The 24,262-nt window shown below is 47.9% G+C and overlaps 1 protein-coding gene across 1 annotated transcript in view; it reads right to left on the bottom strand.

The window, feature by feature from the left end:
* Nucleotides 1-8,785: 8,785 nt before the first annotated feature.
* KSR2 (kinase suppressor of ras 2) overlaps nucleotides 8,786-24,262 on the bottom strand; it is a 532,721-nt gene continuing 517,244 nt past the window's right edge. Inside the window, exon 20 of the mRNA XM_074402180.1 lies at nucleotides 8,786-23,118. Within this exon, the coding sequence (XP_074258281.1) occupies nucleotides 23,112-23,118 (7 nt within the window). The 3' untranslated portion in view covers nucleotides 8,786-23,111. The remainder of the gene's footprint in view (nucleotides 23,119-24,262) is intronic.

Raw genomic sequence — 24,262 nt, 5'->3', positions numbered from 1 at the left:
GGATGCAGTGGGGCATCTCAGTGAGAGGACTGAGCGTGCCGTGGTAGATTTTTCCCTAGGAGCATTTGTGGAAATTAAGGCAGGAGCTTAAGGGTAATTTAGACATCAGCCACGCAGGTCTTGATAAATGATTACATTTGTAGACATTCTGGTGTCTTAAAGTATAGCAATTCTAGTTACTTATAAAATGTTTTTGGGGAAAAGAAATATGGAACCAGATGCCTGCTTTAGATAATAAAGATGTCTAGTTGCCTTTTTTTTTTTTTTTTTTGAGATGGAGTCTTGGTCGCTCAGGCTGGAGTGCAGTGGTGGGGTGGACTGCAGTGGTGTGATCTTGGCTCACTGCAACCTCAGTCTCCCAGGTTCAAGCGATTCTCCTGCTTCGGCCTCCTGATTGGCTGGGATTGCAGGTGCACACCACCATGCCCAGCTAATGTTTGTATTTTTAGTAGAGACGAGGTTTCATCATGTTGGCCAGGCTGGTCTCAAACTCCTGACCTCAAGTGATCTGCCTGGCTCCCAAGGTGCTGGGATTACAGGTGTGAGTCACTGTGCCTGGCTGGGCCAATAAGTTTAAAAAAAAAAATTTACTTATGGATACCGAAATTTGAATTTTATGTAAATTTCATATGTCCTAGAATCCTCTTCTGATTTATCTCAACCATTTAGAAATATAAGAATCATTCTTACCTAGCATGTTATAGGAACATCGGTGGCAGGTCAGATGGGCCTTACAGGCTGAGTTTGCCCATCCCTGATGTAATGAAAAGTAACTTTAAGTTCTTTGAATGTTCTGAATTTTCATTCTAAGAGAAATCAGCAATCGAACAAAACATCTTTTCAAATCAGTTGCAAGTGGAAAATTCATTCAGCTGTTAGAGGAGTTAATTTAAGACCTTCGATAGCGACGGCAAATCTGGGCGTCAGTGAGTGATGTGGCCAGTCTACCTTTTCTTCTAGTCCTGGTCCAGGGGACATTGTTCAGTTGTGTTTTATATCTGCCTCCCTCTCAGTGTGGTGTTCGCAATGTCTGGCTTCTTGGAGAACTTTTAGTTGTTTTTCTTTAAGTGGAATCTAATTTGCCTTAGACATCATTGTTACAACACTAGCTACAACAGCATATATCAGCCTTTCTTGAATGATGAGCTAGACTCCCTGTTAAAGGCTCACAAACATGTATCTCTGAAGTTTTCACTTCTAGCTAAGAAGGTGGATGCAATTACAATCCCTATGTGATGCACGAGGAAATCAAGGCTTAGAGCAGGCGTCCCCCTGAGGCCATTTATCTGCCCCCCCCCCCCACCCGCTGCACTTCAGGAAGGTGCACCTCTTTCATTGGTGGTCAGTGAGAGGAGCACAGTATGTGGCGGCCCTCCAATGGTCTGAGGGACAGTGAACTGGCTCCCTGTGTCAAAAGTTTGGGGACGCCTGGCTTAGAGAATTGCATAAGGTGATTGTCTTAGTTTGGGCTCTCTCAGAAATAGAGCCTGAGATGAGGAATCACCTGCAAGCAATTAATTAAGGAAGTGTCCCTAGGAAACACAGGTAAGGGGGAGGAAGCCAAGCAAGGATCGATTTCAGGTGAAGTCCCAGCCTCAGCCTACCTTGCAGTGAGCCCTGGAGTGTAACTTACACCTCAGAGGCTGTTCCACTTCCAGGCAAGGTATGTGGGCTTGAGTACCTCCACACCTGTCAGTCACTGGCTAAGGGACTGCCCCGGGGGGATGTAAAAGTGTCCTACAAGAAGGCCAGGCGAGGTGGCTTATGCCTATAATCCCAGCGCTTTGGGAGACTGAGGCAGGAGGATCACGAGGTCAGGAGTTTGAGACCAGCCAAACTAACCTAGTGAAACCCCATCTCTACTAAAAAGCCAAGAAAATTAGCCAGGTGTGGTACCGGGCACCTGTAATCCCAGCTACTCAGGAGACTGAGGCAGGAGAATTGCTAGAACCCGGGAGGCGGAGGTTGCAGTGAACCCAGATCCCGCCACTGCACTCCAGCCTGGACGACAGACACTGAGACTAAGAGCTGCACTTCAAACCCCTGGTATCTAAGTCCAGAGTCTAGGGACTCTAAAAAAACATTTTAAAATTGATACATAGTATTTGCACGTATTTATGGAGTAGGTACAACATTTTGTTACATTCATAGAATGCATAATGATCAAAGTGGCCCCCAAACACTTATCTATGAACTGCTGTTTCCACCTCACTAGCTTTTGGAGGAATGAGAAAATATAAGATCATTTAAATTTTTGTTCTTCAAATTAAGGCACTCCTAATCTTTCTAAAAGATTACGGTCATAACCTTTCTTTTATAAAACAATATTGATACTAATTTGGAAAGATCTTGTTTTGTTTTGCTTTTTTTTTTTTAATGTCTTTGCTTGGCAAAATAAAAAGCTGAGACAATATATCAGTTTATCTGAAGTTTTTGTTTTTGTTTTTGTTTTCTTTTCGTCTAATGGTTCAGGAAACATGGCTGCCTGGTTTGTAAAATCTCTCCGAATATACTCGATTTTTTCCCACGTCTGAGAGCCATGTTTCTGAAGCATTCCACCGAACACGAGTCCACCAAGACAGAGTGAAAAAAGGGTTCTGAAGCCAAATAAGTTGCGAACCTACCCACTGTAGCCTCTCCTAGGGAGTTATAATGTACATGGGTACATAAAAGACTGATAGGCTGGACCTGGTGGCTCAAGCCTGTAATCCCAGTATTTTAAGAGGCTGAGGTAGGTGGATTATTTGAGGCCAGGAGTTGGAGATCAGGCTGACAAACATGGTGAAACCCCATCTCTATTAAAAATACAAAAATAAGCCAGTTATGGTGGCACATGTCTGTAACCCCAGCTTCTTGGGAGGCTGAGGTAGGAGAATCTCTTGAACCTGGGAGGCAAAGGTTGGTAAGCCGAGACCACTGCACTCCAGCCTGGTCAACAGAGCAGGACTGATTGGCTGGGTCTCCACCCAAATCTCCACTAGAAGTGTATCTCCCAGAATTCCCATGTGTTATGGGAGGGACCAGAGGGAGGTAATTGAATTGCCGGGGCCGGTCTTTACCCTGCTGTTCTCCTGATAGTAAATCCGTCTCACAAGATCTGATGGGTGTATCAGAACTTTCCGCTTTTGCTTCTCTCTTATTTTTCTCTTGTCCCTGCCATGTAAGAAGTGCCTTTCACCTCCCACCGTGATCCTGAGGCCTCCCCAGCCAGGTGGAACTGTTAAGTCCAGTGAAACCTCTTTTTGTTTCCAGTTTCAGGTATACCAGCAGCATGAAAATGAACTAATACAAAGACTCTGTCTCAAAAAAAGAAAGAGTCTGACAAGTTCTGCTGCAAAGAGCCAACTTAACTTAGTTTCAGTCGGTACGCTTTTGCTTTTTGACCATATTCACTAACCTTCATGAACACATTTCAGGAAAACTCCAAGTCCTGGCTGAAGGCACTAATCTTGGAGCTTAAGGATGTGTTTTTCCTTGTTTGGCTTGTTAGCTGCTGAGATGACATTTTCCATGTTCCTAAACCCCCAGGGGAGCTCCAGAAGTTATAAATGGTGCAGGAAAAACAATGACCCAATTGTCAAACACTACTGTAATTTGGTGCCCTGGGAAGGGCAGGGACTCACATTTAGAGCTGGATCCAGGGCACTCCCAGCTGCCTGCCTGCAGCCCTGGAACCTGCAACTCACCCCCAGGAGCAACCACCGCAGAATGCTTAGACAAACAGTTATTGTTGGGCATGTTTTGGAAACTAATGTTAATGTCAGGTGAAGCCTGCAGGGACCCAGCCCCAACCAGAGGGCAGTGGTGGCCAGAGGTAGGGGAGAGAGATTGGAGTGTGAGTGTGGAGTGAGCAGTAGGAACTTACCATCCTAAAAGTGGGAAAGTGTGGATGGGGTGTGCATGTGGATGATGGAGGGTGTATCTCTCTGTGAGCACGTGCGTGTGCATGTGTGAGCATATGGAGGTCAGCTCCCGGAAGGTAAGCTGGGGACGTGAGGGTGGGGCCACCTCTGGAACCCGTAGGCCTATGAGAAAAGGGTCTCAGCCGGGAGTGAAAGTCCCTGCTTTGGTCAACACCCTCCACTCCCTCCCCCCACCCCCGCTTACCTGGAGCTCCAGCCACCTGCACAGGCCATAGCTGCCTCACCCTGGAAATGCCCCTACCTCAATTCCCTGGAGACTCTTGGAAGTTAGATGAAATGCTCAAGGGGGCCATGGACATTCCCACAGAGCTCATTTCAGGAGCGAGGGAAGAACTCCTTGTGCCTCACATGTGGGATTTGCATAGCTGATCGCTTCACATCAACGGACTGGCCACTTCTGGACCACGACTACCTATGAGCCCAAGGCCCCAAATTTTAGCCTGGCATTTGAGGTCCTCACCAAACATCCCCCATCCAAGTCCCAATCCTGGTTCCCAGAACGCCCTGAACTAAAACAGAAACTGAAGTCTTACTCTGTGCTAAACATTGAAAGTCTTTTACATCAAGCCAATGAGGATTCACAACCTTTTGAAATGGGCACTTTCACCATTCCCATTTTACAGATGAGCAAGTCAAGTCTCCAGGAGGCGAAAAAACTTACCCAAGATGACACAGGGCCAAGTGGTGTTTTGGCCATGACACAAACTCAAATCAGGGCTTTCCCGCCTATTCATACAAGACGCTCCTGCTCAGAGGTGGTGGCAGACTCCCTGAGGTTAGTGTCTTTGATTTCCTGTTCTGAAAGTGTGACCGTGCAAGTGACAGGAGACCCAGGTTGAAATCCCAGCTCTGTCCCTTTCTCACTGTGTGGCTTTGAGCTCATAGCACCTATCTCTGAGCTTTGGTTTCTGCAATTACAAAATGGGGATGACTATTTTCCACTCCAAGGGTCTTGGCTGAGCTGGGAATGAATAATCAGTAAATGTGCAAGCTGGCAGCATCCCTGGCCCTACACTCACCACATAGAAGGTGTTTAGGACTGCTGGCTTGGATTTTAGTCTATCCTTTAGCGATGTACATCACTTCTCTTGCTGCATCTGTAAAGTGAAAGCTGAGACTTGCTCTCCAACCAAGGTCTTTCTTCTTCCATGAACACTGTCCAATTGCCCCCCTCTGTAACCCAGGCCAGTGTGCCCCACCATGCCCCGTACTTGGCACCGTTTATAGCAGGGTTTCTCAACCCTAGCACCAAGGGCATTTGGGGCTGGATAATTCTTGTTGCAGGGGGCTTTTCTATGCATTGGAGGGTTCGAACAGCATCCTGGGCCTCTAGCCACTGCATGCCATTAGCATCCCTCAGTTGGACATTGCCAAGTTCCCCAGGGGGCAACATCATCCCTCGTTGAGAAGCATTGATTTATTTCAATCGCTTTTCATTGCCACTTGTCTTCCCTGGAAATCATCAAGAATTGCAATTCTGGCCAGGAGAGGTGGCTTACACCTGTAATTGCAGCACTTTGGGAGGCCGAGGTAGGAGGATCACTTGAGCCCTGGAGGTTGAGACCAACCTGGGCAATACAGACCTCATCTCTACAGAAAATTAAAAAAATTACCCGGGCAAAGTGACACACACCTCTAGTCCCAGCTCCTTGGGAGGCTAAAGTGGGAGGATCGTCTGAGCCCGGGAGGTTGAGGCTTCAGTGCACTAAAATAGTACACTGCACTCCAGCCTGGGCAACAGGGTGAGGCCCCGTCTCAGGCAAAACAAAACAACAAAAATGAATTGCAGTTCAGAGCATGGACCCCAGATTCAAATAGTCTGGGTATGAATCCTGGCTCCATACTTCCTACTGTGTGATGTACAGCAAGTCACTTAACCTCTCCAAGCCTCAGGAGCTTCATCTGTATAATAAGAACAATACAGCATTTGCTTCATGGGACCATGGTGAGGGTTAAATGAGATGACAAGTGTCATGTGCTTAGCACGGTTCCTGGAAACTGAATGATGGCAGCTAGGAGACCTGGGTGGGCTCTGGAGAGTCTCATTCTGGGCAAAGGTGAAGAGGAGTCCAGGACTAGTGGGATTTGAGAGGCCTTGTCCCTGCCACCCAGTCAGCTGGGCAGGTACCTCATCTGTGCCTGTGTTTCTGGTTACCAAGCACTTGCCCTGAAGCCTGTGCATGGAGGTTAATGAGCTGTTTAGTTCCGATTACTTGCAAGGTTTCTCTCACTCAGCTCGGCACCTGCTGTGCCTGATTGATGGTGACCCCGCAGCCACAGAAGACCACAAGCTAGAACCAGGACAATCAATCAGCTCCAGGCCCCAGGAAAGACTCTTCCTCTTCACGTATGCCTGCAAAAGGAGAGAGGACGATGGAAGGTTCTGGTATTGTCTCACGCCGCCTCCCCACGTCAACACTCTCCCAGAACTAAATGTCAGATCTGGGCTTGAAATAGCTAATGCGTATTGGTTGTTTATGCCAGGAATTGTGCTAAATGTTTTACCTGCTTTTAATCCGGACCACACCTCTCTGAAATGAATGTAATTATGATCCTGATTCTACAGTTAAAAACACTGAGGTTCTGAGAGTTGATGTCATTGCCCAGTTGGGTCACCCAGCTGGTCTGAGTCATACAGCCCAGGACAGACATGCAGATACTGTAGGAGACTTTCAGTTTTTGCAACCTCACTTTCCCCTTGTGTAAAATGGGCCAACTCATCCACCCACCCATTTGAATGTGGTGAGTGGGAAGAAATCATACTTGTGAAGGTGGGTTGAAAAGTTTACAGTGCTGGATACCAACTGCTGTTCTCTGAGAGAGAGATAGAGGGTGAGATAGGTCTGGATTAACTCAGCAGAAATTGGCATTCTAGGGTGCAGTCGGTCACTCATGGTGGGGTTTGCTCTTAGTCACTAACGTTAGAAATGAACCATAGTTATACTTTTTTTTTTTTTTTTTTTTTTTTTTTTTTTTAAATCAGAGTCTCACTCTGTTGCCAAGGCTGGAGTGCAGTGATACGATCTTGGCTCACTGCAGCCTCCACCTCCCAGGCTCAAGAGATCCTCCCACCTCAGCCTACTAAGTAGCTGGGACCACAGGCACCCACCACCATGCCCAGCTAATTTTTTTGTATTTTTAATGGAAATGAGGTTTCACCATGTTACCCAGGCTGGTCTTGAACTCCTCCTGAGCTCAAGCGATTTGCCTGCCTCGGTCCTCCAAAGTGCTGGGATTACAGGCGTGAGCCATCATGCCCAGCCCAGTAATAAATATTCAAACTAGCAACTCATATTTTTAAGAACACTTACAAGGTGCTGGTCACTGCTCCAAGTACTGATATTAATTCGTGTAAGCCTCACAACGTTGGGAGGTAGTACTACAGGTACAATAATTATGCCCATTTTACAGATGAGACAATGGAGGCTCAGAGCAGCTAAGCGACCTGGCCTGGGCAATATAGCTTGCACGTGGCAGAGCTATTTAATAGCATTAGACTCCAGGCCTGTCAATCCGCTCCCTTCCAGTGTGTGCTGAGAAGGACTTACAGCAGCAGCTCCTCTAGGGAGGTGCCTGGGAGTTCCCGTCAGGTTTGCTGGATTGTCTGTTTCTCCATCTTCAGTTATTTTGCTGTTGAATGAGTTGAATAGTCCCAGCTTCACTGGTTTTCCAGGTCAGGTGAGATCTTGTTTCATAAAAGCACTTCGTAAAGTGGCTTTTAAAAATCCAGGGTACTTAGAAGTCTATCATGCTGTGTGTGGCCCCAAGAGGGCTATGAGCTTTCGGTACTGACTTTGGGGTCAGCCAGTTACTTCATCCCTTTGTACCCAGCCTCTCCATCTATAAAATGGAATTGCATGGCTGTGGGAATTCATATGGGCACAAATGACGTGCTCAGTGTGGAGAGCCACGGTCATGTGCACAACTGTGTATATTTACACAACTGTGTATATTTACGCATTCACACCATATTCATTCCTAGGGAGAGAATGCATTTTTGCCCGACTGGCTGGAAGAATACTTGGCCAGACTGATCATCTGGATTAGAGTGCAACAAACATTCACTTCATCCCCCTCTCCCACTCTGGGTGGAGTTTACAGCCCTGTCCTATTGAAAGGCTCAGTCATTTGACTTGCTTGGACCAATGAAATGTTGGTGGATGTGGTTTGAGGTGATATGTCTGTATTTGTACACATTGATTGGCTTGGCTTTTTTTTTTTTTTTTTTTTTTTAAGGCAGGGTTTTGCTCTGACACCTAGGCTGAAGTGCAGTGGCACAATCATGGCTCACTGCAGCCTCAACCTCCCAGGCTCAAGTGATCCTCCCAGTTCTGCCTCTTGAGTAGCTGGGACTACAGGTGAGTGCTGCCATGCCTAATTTTTTTTTTTTTTTTTTTTTTTTTTTTTTTTTTTTTTTTGGTAGGGATGAGGTTTCATCACGTTGTGGAGGCTGATCTCAAACTCCTGAGCTCAAGCAGTCCACCTGCCTCAGCCTCCCAAAGTGCTGAGATTACAGGCTTAACCCATCATGGCCAGCCTGGTTTGGCTCATATGTTCTGATGATCTTTCATGGGAAGAGCATGCCCCAGGGAGTTTCTTCTTCAGCCTGACCCCTGAAACAGGGAGACATGTGGAGCTGACTTGAACCTGACCTGAAGCCTAAAGAAGAGCCTCTTAGGTAGACCCAACCTAGAATTGCAGATCCATGGGTACAAAGATAAATGTTAGCTGTTTTAAGCCATGAAGTTTGGGGGAGGTTTATTACACAGCATTACCACATCGATAGCTGGCTGATACACTGGCCAATGTCATAATTCAAGCTTCTTTCTATACAGCAGACAACAATAGAATTCAGACCTGTCTTGGCGGCAGTGCAATGCAGTAATTCTCAAATTCTTTATTGGCATAAATAATTCAGACATTGGTTTCTCACTAAACATTGCACTAAACACAAGAAACAAGAGGCTTGCCGGCTCAGAGGCACACAAACTGTCCAACAGCCCAAGTTAGAAATACTTTTTTTAGAAGTGTAGAAAACTTTATAAATGATTCTGTACAAATATACACAGTGGACCCTCCATCCATCTGGACTTTCTTTCCTGGATGGCATCTGAATAGAGTGTTCCTTCTCAGCAACAAGACATTGGCAACAAGTATGAAAGAGAGAGACAGAGACAGAGACAGAGATAGAAACGGAAAGGAAAAAAAAGAAGTGACCCCCAAAAAGAAAACATGAAACCGCCTTCTTACAGCAACTCATTCTGCAACAGTTGACACAAACAAACATGGAGAAAAGAATATGGACCATCGGTCCGCGTTGGTCTGTACAAGAATTAGTCTTTATATATATAATATATATGTATAATATTTATAGGTCTATATACTTTGTGTATAGAAAAAGATAACAGCATAATTTACATATAGAGAAAGCCTTTTTACAATTGAGGAGTTTTCCTAAGGTCAGTAACTTCAAGAGTAATCAATCAAATTAATCATGCGTTAAGTCTGTGGAGTGGATCCCGGTTACAAGATCAAGTCTTAGAGAGAGAAATGAGAGGCTGGGGGTAGAAATGTTGACCACCTAAGTTTGGAATCTTTTCAGCCTGGTCCAGGTATGCCTCAAGGCCACAGACCTGACGTGATCGGCCCTATCTGCCCCAGTGAACTTCTGCTTTGGGATCTGCAGGAAGAATTTTCTGTTTCTAGGAGGACGTTGGTGGGGTGGGGGCCTGTCTTGCCAGAGACTCTCTCGCACCCTAAGAGTCAGATCCTCTGCCTTACAGATGGGGGGAGGGGCATTCTTATGAGACTTGAGCATCCCTCCCCACGTTCACCAGGACAGCAGCACTTAAGTAAATGGGTGACACCCGCCACCCCACTATTCTAGTCTCCTATTTTTTCAGAAATGCCCCACCAGAGGTGGGATTCTGGGGGAAGTTCATTTGGGTGACTGAGAAGAAAAGCCACATTTATGAAGCACCTACTGTGTGCCAGGTATTGCATAACTTATTGACATTCATTATTTCATTCACTCCCTCCAACAAATTCAAGGGTTCGTGATATATTAAGTACTCGTGAGCTGCACGAAGCTAAGAAAATTCAAGGAATACTCTGAAGGGACGGCTGATGCTGAGACAGTGTTGGTGAAATCATTATCCATGATAGAGAGTGGCTCAAGAAATGCAAATTGAGTCAAATGGAAGCAGATAAATAAGCTTCACTAATTTGTAGTAGCCACATACACCCTGGGAGTCCAGGGGTGAGCAAAGATGGTTTGTTTTCTATCCTTAAAACCCTGACATATATTTATAGGTACACCATTCCACCAACAGGCTTGATACATTATTTCCCACACTTCAGGCTGTATTGAAGACTTGGCCTGTGGCCCCCCTATGATCCCTAGGTCTTCTTCAGTCATTTCTGTAACCAGCATTTTTCCCATCACACCTATAATGTTTTGTTGGAGACCCTCAGGGTAGGGTCTTTCCATAAATACACTTCCACATTCATGCATGTCCTTGACCTCAACACTCCAGGGGCCTATTCATAGAGGGATAGAACCTGTCCGAGAAAGAGGACATGGTAAGACTGCTGAAGGTTTTTTGGTGTGGCAAGACAGATCTGGGGGTCTCAGAGAAATCAGAGACACAGGTTGTAAGACTTGATAGAGGGAGAGTGAAGCAAAAGAGGAACAGGAAGGAAAACGCATTAGAGAGAAGGGCTGGTGGCCAACCCATCTATAGCCAAGATGCCCACGGACATCAGGATCTGGGCAGGGCACTAAGAAACAGAGACACATCCTCCACTGTGTGAAGGCAGGCAGAGACAGAGAAGTCTGTAGAGCCAGAGAGGGATGCAGGGCAGGCCTGAGATGGCCTGAGTACTGGTTTGACTCCAGCAAGCACGAAACTCTCCTCAGACATCTTCCCCAACAGGACACCAAGGCTAACAGTAAGGACCAGAGCACGGTGGAGAGAGAAGTCAAGGTCTGCACATCTGAGCCAGGGTACCCTCTGTTTGGAGATGGAGCCTCCAGCGGCCCCAAATCAGGCTTTGGAGAAAGCATGGAAAGGCAGGCAAGTGCCAGGGGCAGGCTTTTAGCCACTTGCAGTTACCCTCAATGAAGCATCATCTTGCCTCTGAGTCCACACATAGACTGTTCCTTCTGTCTGGCACACTGTTCCCTACCATTCTACTCAAATTCCAAGACATGGTTCTGAAGTCTCCTCCTCTGAGAACCCTTTCTGGAGGGTCCTTTTCCAGGTCGTGAGCTCCTCAGGAGCCTTGGGACCCTCCTGGAACTCCTCCCAGAACTCCTCCCTCTCTTCCACTGGAACTCCTAGTACCATGAAGGCAGCAGCCACTTTTCTCCATTTTTTTCCAGAATCACTGAGGCACTTAATAAATATTTACTAAATGACTATATAAAACGAAGATTTTGGGAATGAAGGGATAAGAGTTGCTCAATGCTGGGCTCTGCTGAGAGTTTAGTGAATGTGGCTGGGGATACGAGCCTTTGAAATACAGGGAAGATTTTAGAATCCCTTGGCTGCTCAACTGGAGGCATTTGAAATCCACAAATGTACCCCAAAATAGGGCCATGGTGGAACTAGAGGACGTGGCACAGAAGCAATGCCTGGTGGAATATGGGACAGCTGTGGAGGCTCATGGAGAACAGAGACACCAAATTGGAGGCCATCTTGGAAGTGGGCATCAGAAAAGCTCAGGTGACACCACGCCTGAAATGCCACCATATGGGCTTCCAGCCTCTGTGCTCCAAGGCTTGGGGCTTTATGAGGATTGATTCCCACAGCAAAGTCTGGGTGTGTTTTGGTCGAGTGGGGAGTACAATATATGATATTCCTTGATCAGTAGGGACCACAGGGGTCCTCAGGAAGAGAAAGACTTCTGGAAAGAAGGAAGAAGGGGCCAAGCAAAGATTTATCCATCTCACAGTTGTGCAGAAGCCTGACCCCTGAAACAGGGGGACATGTGGAGCTGACTTGAACCTGGTCTGAAGCCTAAGGAGGAGCCTCTTAGGTAGACCCAACCTGGAATTGCAGGCCCATGGGCACAAGGATAAATGTTAGCTCTTGTAAGCCATGAGGTTTGGGGGAGGTTTGTTACACAGCATTACCGTGTTGATAGCTGGCTGATACACTGGCCAATGTCATAATTCAAGCTTTTTTTCTGTACAGCAGACAAAAGAGAATTCAGACCTGTCTTGGTGGCAGTGCAAGCATTAAGGGCAGCCCCTCCCTTAATGTGCCAGTCCAGCCAGGACTGTCAAGACAGCTTTGAAGGGGTAGGGTGTTTAGTGCTCCTTAGAAGCCTGGCTAGGACGGAAAGGGGGCCGGGGCAGGGGGCCTTGGTGTGGCAGGGCAAGTACCTTAGAGTACCTTGATGCCTATGCTGTAGCTACCCAGCAGTTACTTGAACTTTCACAAGTTCATATGTACCCATTTACTAATTATTACTTATAACACATGTAGAAAAATCAGCAGAGGTAAATGGCTAGAATGTGACAGGACCAATACATTACATTAATTGTCCAGGACGCACTTAAGCTGCCAATGTTTCAACCTGGGCAGGGCTGTGTTGGGGAGAGGTTGACCCCATCAGGGGCAGAACCCCTGCCAACTTAATTGTCTCTTGGAAGGTGTCCCAATTCCCAAAGCAATTTTCCAAGATCTGGTCTTTTGCAATGCCCGACTCTTCCTCTCTGTTCCCCTTCCCAATCCTGGGACTGCTGGAAGCCCCAAGGATTTGATTCTCGGGGTAAATGGCCAGACCTACAGAGGCCATCATCACACACTGCCTGTCTCCGTGCCCGAATCAGTCATAGGGGACTGCACTGAGGTGCCACATCTTGTCCAGACTGTGTTGTTGCTTCATTGCTACCAGAGACAGCCATTCTAACCTGGCCTGACTTCTTCACAGTGAACTGGGAATTGGAAAGAAGGTGGAAAAGGCCCTTTACTATCTGGGGACTTTCCTTCCTGGGGAATACAGAGGGGCTTTCCCTGAGTAGCCTCAGAAAGCAACACCAGGATTGTCGGATGCAAGTCTCAAGATTTCAGTTCAGCAAGAGGATCTGCTTCCTAGGAGGGCTGTGGAAGGATGGAGAGAATGATTGGAGGTTTCAGCCCCTGTCCATGCAGACGGTGAAAGGCAGGTCCACATTGTCCTTACCTAGACAGCCTTCAAACCACCGGCGATGCTAAACAGTGCTTTAAAAACCTATTTCCCTGCTGTGTTTACTCAGAGTCTCCTCCTCATGTTTTTCTGTTCCGCTCTGATTTCCTTTCCCCCATGAAAGGTTGCAGATGGCAGGATGCTGGAGTTGAATCCTAGTGGTGTGGCCTGGAGACAACTCAGGGGACATCTGGCAATGTCCGGAGCTGTTTTGGATGTCACACTTTGGATTTCAAAGTGTACCCAAAAAAAAGGGCTATGGTGGAACTAGAGGATGTGGCACAGAAGCAATGCCTGGTGGAATATGGGACAGCTGTGGAGGCTCATGGAGAACAGAGACTCCAAGCTGGAGGCCATCTTGGAAGCAGGGGTCAGAGAAGCTCAGGTGACACCACGCCTGAAATTCCACCATATGGGCTTCCGGCCTCTGTGCTCCAAGGTTTGTGGCTTTATGAGGATTGATTCCCGACAGCAAAGTCCGGGTGTGTCTGGGGATGTTTTTGGATGTCACCGGTACCAGGTGCTACTGGTATCTTGTGGGGAGAGTTGAGGAAGATGCTTAACATCCTACAATGACAGTCACCACCTCAAAGAATTATCTGGCCCCAAATAGCTCACCAGTGCTGAGGTTGAGAAACCCTGGTTTTGAATGATCATCTCTTCCTCCTTCTCTTCCTTTAGATCTTGACTTAAATATCATCTCTTCGGAAAGACCTTTGCCAACAGCTCTCCCACAGTAGCATCCATGTTTCTGGTCCCCCCGTGAGTTTGCTTTCCATAGATCTACATGAACTGCAAATGTATATATTTGTTGTTGGCTTGGTTCTTGTCTCACTTCCCCATTGGGCTCTAGGCTTCAGAATAAGGGAGACTTTGTATCACTCATCACTGAATGCCCAGGGTCTAACACATAGTAGATGCTCAATAAATCACCCATTGAATGAATGGTTGGTGAAGAAATAACCCTACAGAATTTCAAACAAACCCAGCATGCTAGTATCCATGTGAGGACACAAAGACCTTTCTTCTACCTTGATCATCCCGGCGCCCATCACTCAGAAAAGGCCTCTCTGGTTATTGTCGGCCTGAATTTATTTCCTCCCGATATCCTGGTACCAGCCTTTCCAAAATTCTCACTGTAGTGCTGGAGGTCAGGGAATTTTTAAACTAGAAGAACTAGCCAAGCTGGTATTTTCTTTTAAGTGGTGGATAAGAAAAACTAAGATTTGTTTTTAATCATTAGACTTTCAAATCTAAGAAGGCGCGATACAAATAGCACGTTGGCATAAACAATTGCTGCCCGCTCACTGGAGGGAGGGAGCCGTTCTTCTGAGCTAATTTAAGCTGAATACATGGCAGCTATTTTTCATCTCTACAATTGTGAAACTATTCCTTAGTTCGCAGTACAGGGGAGATATTATCTGGCGGAAGGTAGATGGGCGGTAAGTGAAGAGGAGAAGGAAAAGAGGCAGTGGACAGAAGATACTCCCAGCCACTGAGCTGGTGATTAGAGGCATTTCAAGAACTCAGGAGTAGAGCTGGTGGTCCACTAGGACCCCTAGATCTTATCTGGGTGGAAACTTGATTTTGAGCCTTCCATTCATGGAAGAAACCAAAGAGCAACTGGAGTCAGGCTCCTCTTCCTGCCCTTCATATGCGACATCCCCTGACTTCCCAGAAGCCCAGATTGAACTGCAGAACTTTAAAAAACCTCCTCAAGAAAGAGGAAAGCCCTTGCAGCATACCACCATGCACACTGTTATTCCTTAAGGCCCCCATAGGCCACCACTTCCAGCCCAGCTGTTACTAGACTGGGGGTAGCATTCAGGCCCTGTGGTGAAGATGTCCCAGCAGATAAATTATTTTTCTCCAAGCAGGCAGATTACCGAGTAGGATCATACACACAGTCTTAAGGACAGAATCTTTCTTTCTGCAGTTTCCAAGTTCCCTAACTGTGAAGAGACATCTGTAAGGCTCTGCTAGACTGTCCACCAACTACAGCCCAAATGGCTAGGCTTCTGGAAGTTTCTGAGGCCTGAGTTCTAAACCTACCTCTGCCTTTTAGAAAGGACTTGACTTAGGGGAGTTTATCATAGCCTCCCTCTCTGGGCCTCAGATCCTGCTTCTTCAAAAGGTGGAGAAGTGTGAGATACGGGAGGGTCATTCATGTCCATTTTAAGCGGTAACTCAAATGCTCTGAGGCTACATCTGTGATCAGTGGGAAGGCATGCTGTGATGGATTAGTGATGTCTGCAAAGAGTACAGGATGGGATACTGGTGGTAGATCTGTTACATATTTGTACTGCTTGGACCAGATCTTCACCTTTCTAGATTTTTTTAGATAGAGATCCTTCTAGATCATCATTCCAATGACTTGAAGATGAAAACTCAGGTGAAAACTTTGCTAAGCCTTCTGAGGGTGTGACATCTTATATAATTTTCACATTGGCTTCCAAGCCATGGTATGTTGAAGCCACCAACACACAGCAAATTTGACCCCTCCGTTGGAAGATACCATCAGCCAGAAGTGGTGTTCTTGTTCATGGAACCACTGCCCACATGCATGGAATCAGGGTCTAAGCTACCTTTCTCATCTCCTAGCAGGGTCTATAAACGCTGGTGGTCAGCTCTTTTCAGTGGGCCAGCACATTGACATCGCCTCCTTCAGTACCAGGTAAGGTATCAAGTTTCATTCACAGAGGTTGACCTTGTTGGAGATTCAGAAACAAGCCTGGGAAAGCTTGGGAAGAACAGCCTCTTATCAGCCATTTAGAGATTCAACCACACAACAGTGTTTTAAAAGTTCTGATAAGTCCTGCAATGAAGAAATTAGTTTCACCTTATTTTACATAAGCATTTCCAGTGCCTATGTGTCCCAGGACCCTTTCAGTAATGCAATATCCAGCTAGTTTTCCATGGAATGAAAGGTCTATGGAACACATTTGGGAAGCAAGGTCTTACTCAGACCAGGCACCTTGTAGGCAGAGTCCATCTCCTCCAGCTCAGTCCTCAGCGGAAGGAGGGCAGCCATTCTCAACTCCATGAGATGAATCCTTCGTATTATTGGTGTTAGAAAATGCGAGCTGCATGATCGCAGTGAGTGGGAAGGAAGGGCCCTTTCCCACCCCAGAGAGGGAAGAGTACTTACTAATGGATGCCTCTCGGGAACACAGGACCACAGTTCAACGTCCAGCGTGAGAGGGATGGGATGGGAAGCCTGGAGCAGGGGTGCTGGAGGGAGCCAGGAGGGGCTCTGCCAACCCAGATGCACATTTCCTGGAAATCTGGGCTGCTGCTGGCAGCCTGTCAGTTTGAGAACATAAGTGCAAGCTTCCGTGCAAGCTCCCAGGAGGGTCCCTGCTGGCCCCTGCACCCTCTCTTCCACAACTTCCTGCTTTTCCTCTCTCTATCCTGGTTCCAAGTTGCCAATAAGTCTCAGAGGCTGGGACTGTTACATCCCCATGGGCAGCTGCTCATGAACTCCTCAACCTGGGAGTGGGTTCCTGGAAATGGACGAGCCCAGTGACTTGTTTTTAACACATTGGCTCTGTAATTTGGAGGCTGTTTTTTGCCCCTGTACCACAGTCGCCCTGTTGAAATGAGAATAAGACTACCCATCTCCCGAAACCATCATAGGAATTCCAGCCTGGCATGTAGTAAGTGCTCTGTGGGCGGAGGCTGTTCATGGTGGATCATTACTCTGCCTCCTAGGGTCTAGGCATCCTGGGTCACCTGACCCAATGGGTCGCTTTATAAGTCACAGATATTAAGCCTGGCAAACTGGCTGGGCACATTGGCTTATTCCTGTAATCCCAGCACTTTGGGAGGATGAAACGGGGGCATTGCTTGAGACCAGGAGTTCAAGACCAGTGTGGGCAACATAGCAAGACCCTGTTTCTACAAAAAGTGAAAAATTGCCCAGGCATGATGGTGTGCACCTATAGTACCAGCTACTTGAGAGACTAAGGTGGGAGGATTGCTTGTGGCCAGGAGTTCGAGGCTGCAGTGAGCTATGATCATGCTGTACTCCAGCCTGGGTGACAGCAAGACTCTAACTCTAAACAACAAACCTAGCAAACTCATTGGGGTTGATGTGGCACCCACAACACAGTCTGGCAAAGGAGAATACTGATACCACCCTGCCAATGGTGCCCTTCTAGCTCCCTGTGCCAGAGCCTCATTCTCACCTAGCAACCCTTTCTGTCTGCATTCTGTAAACATTTTTTGAGCATCTACTATGTGCCATGCACTACTAAGACATGTCCAGGAGGCCACTGGGACTGCAGATTTTCCACCAGCTTCCTGCCCCACTACCGGTTTCAAAATTAAACTGGTAACAGAATGGCCATGGATTGCAGAGCCTCAAGAAGGGAGTCTGGGATTTGGGTTAATATCATAGGCACTGACCAGAGAGAACAGAGGTTCAGTGTGGCCCCACATTCCAGATCCCAGACTGACATTTGCTGCCTGCCACTCCCCTTGGTGTTCAAGGTGATTCCCTTTGAGGTGTGTGCAGGCGAGGGTGAGGTAGGGTGGGAGGAGGCGAGGCTGGGAGCCAGGGAAAGTGGCTGTGTGAGTCTGCCTGGGAACTTCCCCACATCACAGGCAAAGCCAAAAAAGGAAACAGCAAAACATAGCTCATCAAAGTCTACTCCTTTGTCAGTGAATGAGAGTACGGAAAAAATCAGATGCTGTGTCACCAACCACTTTGGATGGGGCTATGAAGCACATTCAGGGGTCAAGTGACAGTCTTGCTACAGACCAACCACTTACACACAGGCTGTTCCCCTACAGCCACAGAACTGAGATCCCAGCTTCTGGAAGTCAGTGATGGGACGTGTTGATAGTAGTAAGCTTGGTAAGCATGACAGCAACAGCCTGACCTCAGGGACCAGGAATTCTAGGGAATCTGTCTTCCAGGGGACCTGGGTGGTACAGTGGAGGGACCAGTCAAGGCACAAGAGAAAATGTCTTAGAGGGTGTTACAAGTTGACCTGTGGTCTCCCCAAATCCTTCCCCAACCAAAAAAAAAAAAAAAAAGAGGCATGTTGAAGTCCTCATTCCTAGTACCTCAGAATGTGACTTGATTTGGAGAAAGGGTCATCGCAGATATAATTAGTTAAGATGAGGTCATACTTAAGTAGGGTGGGCCCCTGATCCAATATGACTTGTCCTTATAAGAAGACAGCCATATGAAGATATGGACGCACAGAGAGATGATGAAGGCAGGGACCAGACTGACATGGCTGCAAGCCAAGGAATGCCAGTGATGACCAGCAAAGCACCAGGAGTTAAGGAGCCACCAAGAGGGATTCCCTTACAGATTTCAGCGGGAGCATGGCCCTGCTAACACTTTGATCTTGGACTTCCAGCATTCAGATGGGTGAGAGATGATATATCTGCTGTTTTCAGCCCCCAGTGGGTGGTGGTTTGTTGCAGCAGTTCTAGGAGGCTCACAGAGGTGAGAGGGGCTTGGGGATACTGGTGGGCACAGTGGAACAAGACCAGCCTGTGGGGGATGGATGGGTGAAGAGAAGGTGGGCACAGGATGAAGATAGGGAGGGCATATTTGGGGACTCAAGATTGAGAACCAGTGTGGGGAAAGAAAGCCAGGGATGGGAGTAAAATCACAGAGCCTTGGAAATATCAAGTGTCTTTGTTATGGATGGACTTGTGTCCTGCTCAAATTCTCATGTTGAAGGCCAAACCCTCAATGTGACTGGACAAGGAGATACGGCCTTTAAAGAGGTAACAGGCTAAAATAGGTCAAAAGTAGGACCCTAATCTAAGAAGACAGTTGTCCTTATCAGAAGAGGAAGAGATACTGGGGATGTGCAGTCATAGAGGAAAGGCCACATGAAGTCACAATCAGAAGGCAGCCATCTGCAAGCCAAAGTGAGAGGCCTCAGCGGAAACCAACCCTGCTGACACCTTGATCTTGGACTTCCAGCCTCAAGAATTGTGAGGAATAGACACATGTTGTTTAAGCCACTCAGTGTGTGAAATTTTGTTATCATAACCACCTTAGCAAATGACGAGTCTTAAAGTCCAGGGAGTCGATCTAGCTTTCAGGGCCTGAATTGCTTCCATATCACACATGCCAAGTAGTCAACATCTGCTCCACCCTCTCCAAGGAGAGGGAATTCTCTACTTCCTGAGGCAGCCGCTGCATCTTGGGGCAAGCTGGCCTTCTTCCGCTGAAACAAGATTTTTCTCCCACCCCTCCAACTTCCCCTATGGCTCCTGTTCCTCCCCTGCCATATCCAATCCTCTCTATCAAAGGTTAGTGAAGTTAGGAAAGGGCCAGATTGTAAATGTGTTTGACTGTGTGGGCCATAGTGTCTCTGTTGCAAATAGCCAGCTCCATCACTGTAGCACAGGAGCAGCCGTGGTTGCATAAATGGAGAAGTGACTGTGCTCCAATAACATTTTGTTTATTGACATACAATTTGAATGTTATAAAATTTTCATGTCATGAAACATTATTTTGATTTTTCCTCAATTAAAACATGTAAAAACCATTTGGCAGGCTGGATATGGCCTATGGGGGATAGCCTGACAACCCTGGGTTGATAATGATTGGCCTGAGCTCTGTGTCCACTACTTCCCCTGGGTACCTTTGATGATCAGGCGTAGGTGGGGATAGGAATTGTGGAAGGTGAGAGGAGGCTGGTTTCGTGTGCACGTGTAGAGGGGCGTGATGTGTGTGTACGGCATAGGGGTGAGAAAAAAGGAAGAACTAGGTTTCCTGTATACAAAAGTCTAGTGATCAATATCAGTCAAGGGCTTCTATTGGCCGACAATCCAAGGTAGTTGTGGAGACAAGTGGATGGGGTGAGGATAGGGGTGGGGGTGGGGTCCCTGGCAAGATGAAAATTTTCTCTTTGATCAGTAAAAGGAATACCAGGACAAAATGGATCTAAGCAATGATTCCCCAAGCAGGAATGGCTCTGGGGATGGGGACACAGGGGCATGTTCCCACACGGGAGACCAAGAAGGAAAAGCCTTGGTTTTACGAACAACCAGTGTCCTGGAAGAATTAGGTGAAATTTATGTGCAAATCCACATGCCCTTTAAAGAAAGCTGAGATGTGTTTCTCTGCAAAGCCAAGGCTTCCTGGTGAATCTTCACCCTGCAGACTGGTCCTCTTGGGAAGCCCGTATAGATAAGGGTTTACTAAAAGCAAGACAGACTGGAACGACTTGCTGTTGAGTCAGTGACTTATGTGTACTGGGCACCTGTGTGCAGCTGTGATGGGATAAGGGCAAACACACAAATCTCGGCCGTGTGGATTGTCTAGAATGAGTTGTAAGCGAGGCTGGAAATTACAATGTAAAAATATACATTTCCCCCCTCCCTGCATAAGATGAATATAACCTCCTCCCAATACTTCCCCAGTGAATAAAGATGCAGGCCAGCAGAGAAAGCAGTGGTTTGGGTCTTCCTGGATTTAAATGTATGCAAATTAGAGCCGGGCTTTCAACAAGTCAGGGCAGTGTGTAGGGGACAGGGGAGGGTAGGGGTATCAGGAAGGGACTGAAGGCCAGGAGCCTCTGCTGTAGCAGAGACCAATGCAGGTAGGGACAGAGTAGAGAAGTGGGGAACGATAAAGAATTCAAGAGCAAATGATGCAGATTCGGGGATGGACCCAAAGAACCTTGTTCCACAAAGGGCTGGCGTTTCTCCCCGGATCACTCAGGCCCTGTCAGTCCTTAATCCCAAACTGGCACTCATGAATGAATGGAAAAATCAACCGTTAGAGACCATGCTAGGCCTTGCCAAAGGCTGTGGTTGGACATTTTACTTAATTCTGGAAACAGGAGAGGCAAGAATGAGAAGGTGCGTTCTTGTGGACATTTCAGCTGCAGGGGAATGGACCCTGGCTGCCTCTCCCCTTCCTCGTATACTCTCTCTTGGCACAAAGGAACATGACAAAGACGGGAGCCCGTGGACTCAAGAAGTCCTGGTGTGATGGAAGAGAAGGGAGTGGTTGGGTTTCAGGCACTCAGTAGGCTGCTGGGCAGAGCCAGGCCCAGGACTGGGACGCAGAGTGTTGTGTTGGGATGGGGAGGTGTCCATTGACAAGCGCCATCTCCAGCAACCCCAGAGTGGCTGGGGCTCAGGCAAACGTACAAAATGCCTCCAAGACACACACACATCTCAAGCCAAGAGCCATTGATGTCCCCAGAAGAGCAATGTCCACGTAGAAGCAGCCCAAGCCAGGGTCTTTAGTCCTCTGATCCCAGACAGCTGGGAGTGTTGGAAAGGCAATCCAGGAAGGATCTCTGGAAAACACAAGGGTCTCCCCTGGCCAGGCTCCTGGGAAGCATGACTGGTCTCATCATTCTTCCCAGTGTGGAAGCAGGTTTGGCCCCCAGAGCATAAACCAGTCTGGGAGCCACCCAAGGTGGGGAAGAGATCCCCATAGGTCTGTTTCAATTTTGAGAGGAAGGTCAGGTAGCATGTCTGATGTTCCAGTTCCTCTTTGGCTCTCTAGGAGGGAGATGCCTGGATAGGTAGCAGCTACAAGAAAACTAAGGCCCAGGCAGTGCCCAGGAAATACACAGGGGCTGTGGACTGCCCTGGGCTTCCTGTTCACTGCCCAGATGCCCCTGCTATTGCTCTGCTTGGGGACAGATTTGTACCCTTTTGTACCAGGTCATGTCCAGGGGGTCAGGGCTTTGAAAACATGGGCAAATGACCCAGAGGCTCTCCTCTCCCATCACTCTGCACACCCAGCCTGCTCCCGGCATCCTTCCTGTAGAACGCCGGTGGCTTCCCCAACACGGTCAGGAAGAGTCGCCGGCCCAGGCTGGAAGCAAGAGGAGGGAGGGAAGGTGGGCCCTGAGGGAACAGGTGAGAACAAAGGCTCCCAATGGGGAAGCCACTTGAGGACCCTGCACCAGGCTAGAGTGGAGAAGGCAGAACCTTCACGAACACCCTCCCTTTGCGTTCCCTCAACAGAACTCCGTAAGGGTGAAAAGCAGGAAAATCTTCTGCAAACGTGTAATCATATGTACAGCCACATAACCCAACATGGATGTATTCCAAGGACCCACATCTACCAAGGTGGGGGGATAAGCTTCACTGATATCAGGAGTAGAGCAGAAGGAAGAAAAGGAATGTCCTAGAACTCCCTGCCCAGAGTCCGATTCTCAGGGCCCAGACTTCAGGGGGTGCCCTGAATGACTGTGAGCTCTAAGGAGCCCCCAGAAGTCATCTTGGTTTTCCGAATGGCAAGGAGGTGGGGGCAGTGAGGCAAAACTGGGGGAACAGGTCCCCCAGAGAGACCCAGAACTCAAAAGACGTTCTAAGTTTCCTACTGTACTTCGGAGCCCTATGCAAAGGTGCCACACGCCACGACAGGTTTGGCTTGCGGTGTCTGAAAGCATATATTTCCAAAGGAACAAGCTCAGCTACCCCCAGCCTTCCCTACTCGATCTTGGCTCAGTAGCCTTGACTAAGCTGGCGCTTGGCTCTGTACCCGCCTCTTACCTTCCCAGATCGCACAGCTGGAACCCACCACACAGACAGAACAACTGAGGGATGCCCCATCGCTGGGACAGTCTGGCTCTTGCTTGTCAAGGTGAAACGAGAGTGAACAGTGTCATACACACAGACACACACACACATAGCCCGGTCTGTGAGCTCGCCCACATGGGGCCTCCTGTCCTAGTCCCACAGCCCAAAGGCACCACGTGCAGCCAGCAGTGCTCCTGTTTGTGCTGTTCCCCAGGCCGTACTGATCAATACCGCATCACCCTGGCTGGTCCGGTTCAGTCCTAGCTCGGGGGTCCCCAACCCTGCCCGAGGAAAAGTGCTCAAGTCTGAGGTGCAGGGAGGCTGCCGGGCAGTCATCCAGTGCTCCCAGGTCGGTCAGGTTCAGTGCCCTCTGATGCTGAGTCTCTGGCCTCTGGAGCTGGCAGAGGACAGAGCAGGGAGGGACAGGTGACGGGAGCCCAGGCAGCTGAGTGCCATCCCGGAGTCCAAAGGTCACAGCCTAGAGTGGGGAGAGAAGGAAGAGAGTGGTGAGGCATCACAAGGACGTGATGATGTCATCTGTCGTGAATGAGCACCCTCTCAGAGGGCCAGATGGCTTGAGATGAACTGCTCCTGTCTTCTGCAAGAAGTGGAAGAGATTTCTGCTTACTGAGGTCTTACTATGTGCTGGGTTCTGTGCCAAGTACCACACATACCTGATCTCACTGAAGCCTGAGATGAGCCTGCAATATAGGCTACGAATATTTTCACAGATGAAAGTAATCCGACATGAACTTCTATGATGAAATCATACAATTTCACAGATGAAAACACTGAGGCTTAGAGAGGTTAGGTGTTTTGCCCAAGGACACACTGCCAGGAAGCAGTGGGGTCAGAATATTTGAACCCAGAACTTTTCCCACTTGGGCAAGGACTAGGAGTGGTCAGTCATCCAGTGTGTGGGGTTGGGATGAAGCTCCGTAACAGCTAGAGATGCAGGAAGAGGGGGTGGGACTGGGACCCACACCATAGCCTCCTGCTATGAGCAGACCTTGATGTCCACTGCAGCCAGAGGAACTCATTTATTTTGTTCAGCACTGTATTCTCACTCTTAGAACAGTGTCTAACACATAAAAGATGCTCAGTACACACGGGCTGAACAAAAAAAAAAAAAAAAAAAGAATGAATGGAAGAGGGAATGAATGGAAAATTCCATTGAACCTAACATCCCATTCTGCTAGACCACAAGTTTCTGGTCCTCTGCTTTTTTGTTTTGTTTTGTTTTCAGCCCAACTCCACAGTAAAATGTATAAAGTGAAGCCTCCGGCCTTTCCCTTCAACTAGTACACTTTAAATCACTCTCTTCAGTTGAACTCCTATCCTCTCTTCTCTGGCCTCTAGGAGAGCAGAGGTCACCGGTTTGTGACCCTAGAGTTTTGCAACACCAGGCACTGCTGGATCCCGCCTGGAGTTCCAACATTAATTCTCTAATCTGCCAGCACTCCTTCAGGTGGGCAGAGCTTTTGCTTGTTAAAGCTTCTTTCTGTCTGTTTTCATAGCCAATGCATTGTAAATCCTGCCAGGCTGCCAGAATAGGGCTCGTTGTCCCTCCTGGCAGACAATGGCAGCCGAGTGCCTGCTACAGTGAGTACCTGCTACGTAGG

This window comes from Saimiri boliviensis, chromosome 7, assembly GCF_048565385.1.
Source record: "Saimiri boliviensis isolate mSaiBol1 chromosome 7, mSaiBol1.pri, whole genome shotgun sequence".
In the NCBI taxonomy this organism is placed as follows: Eukaryota; Metazoa; Chordata; class Mammalia; order Primates; family Cebidae; genus Saimiri; species Saimiri boliviensis.
The sequence above is the reverse complement of the archived record's forward strand: the minus strand, read 5'-3'. Positions and strand labels throughout refer to the sequence as shown.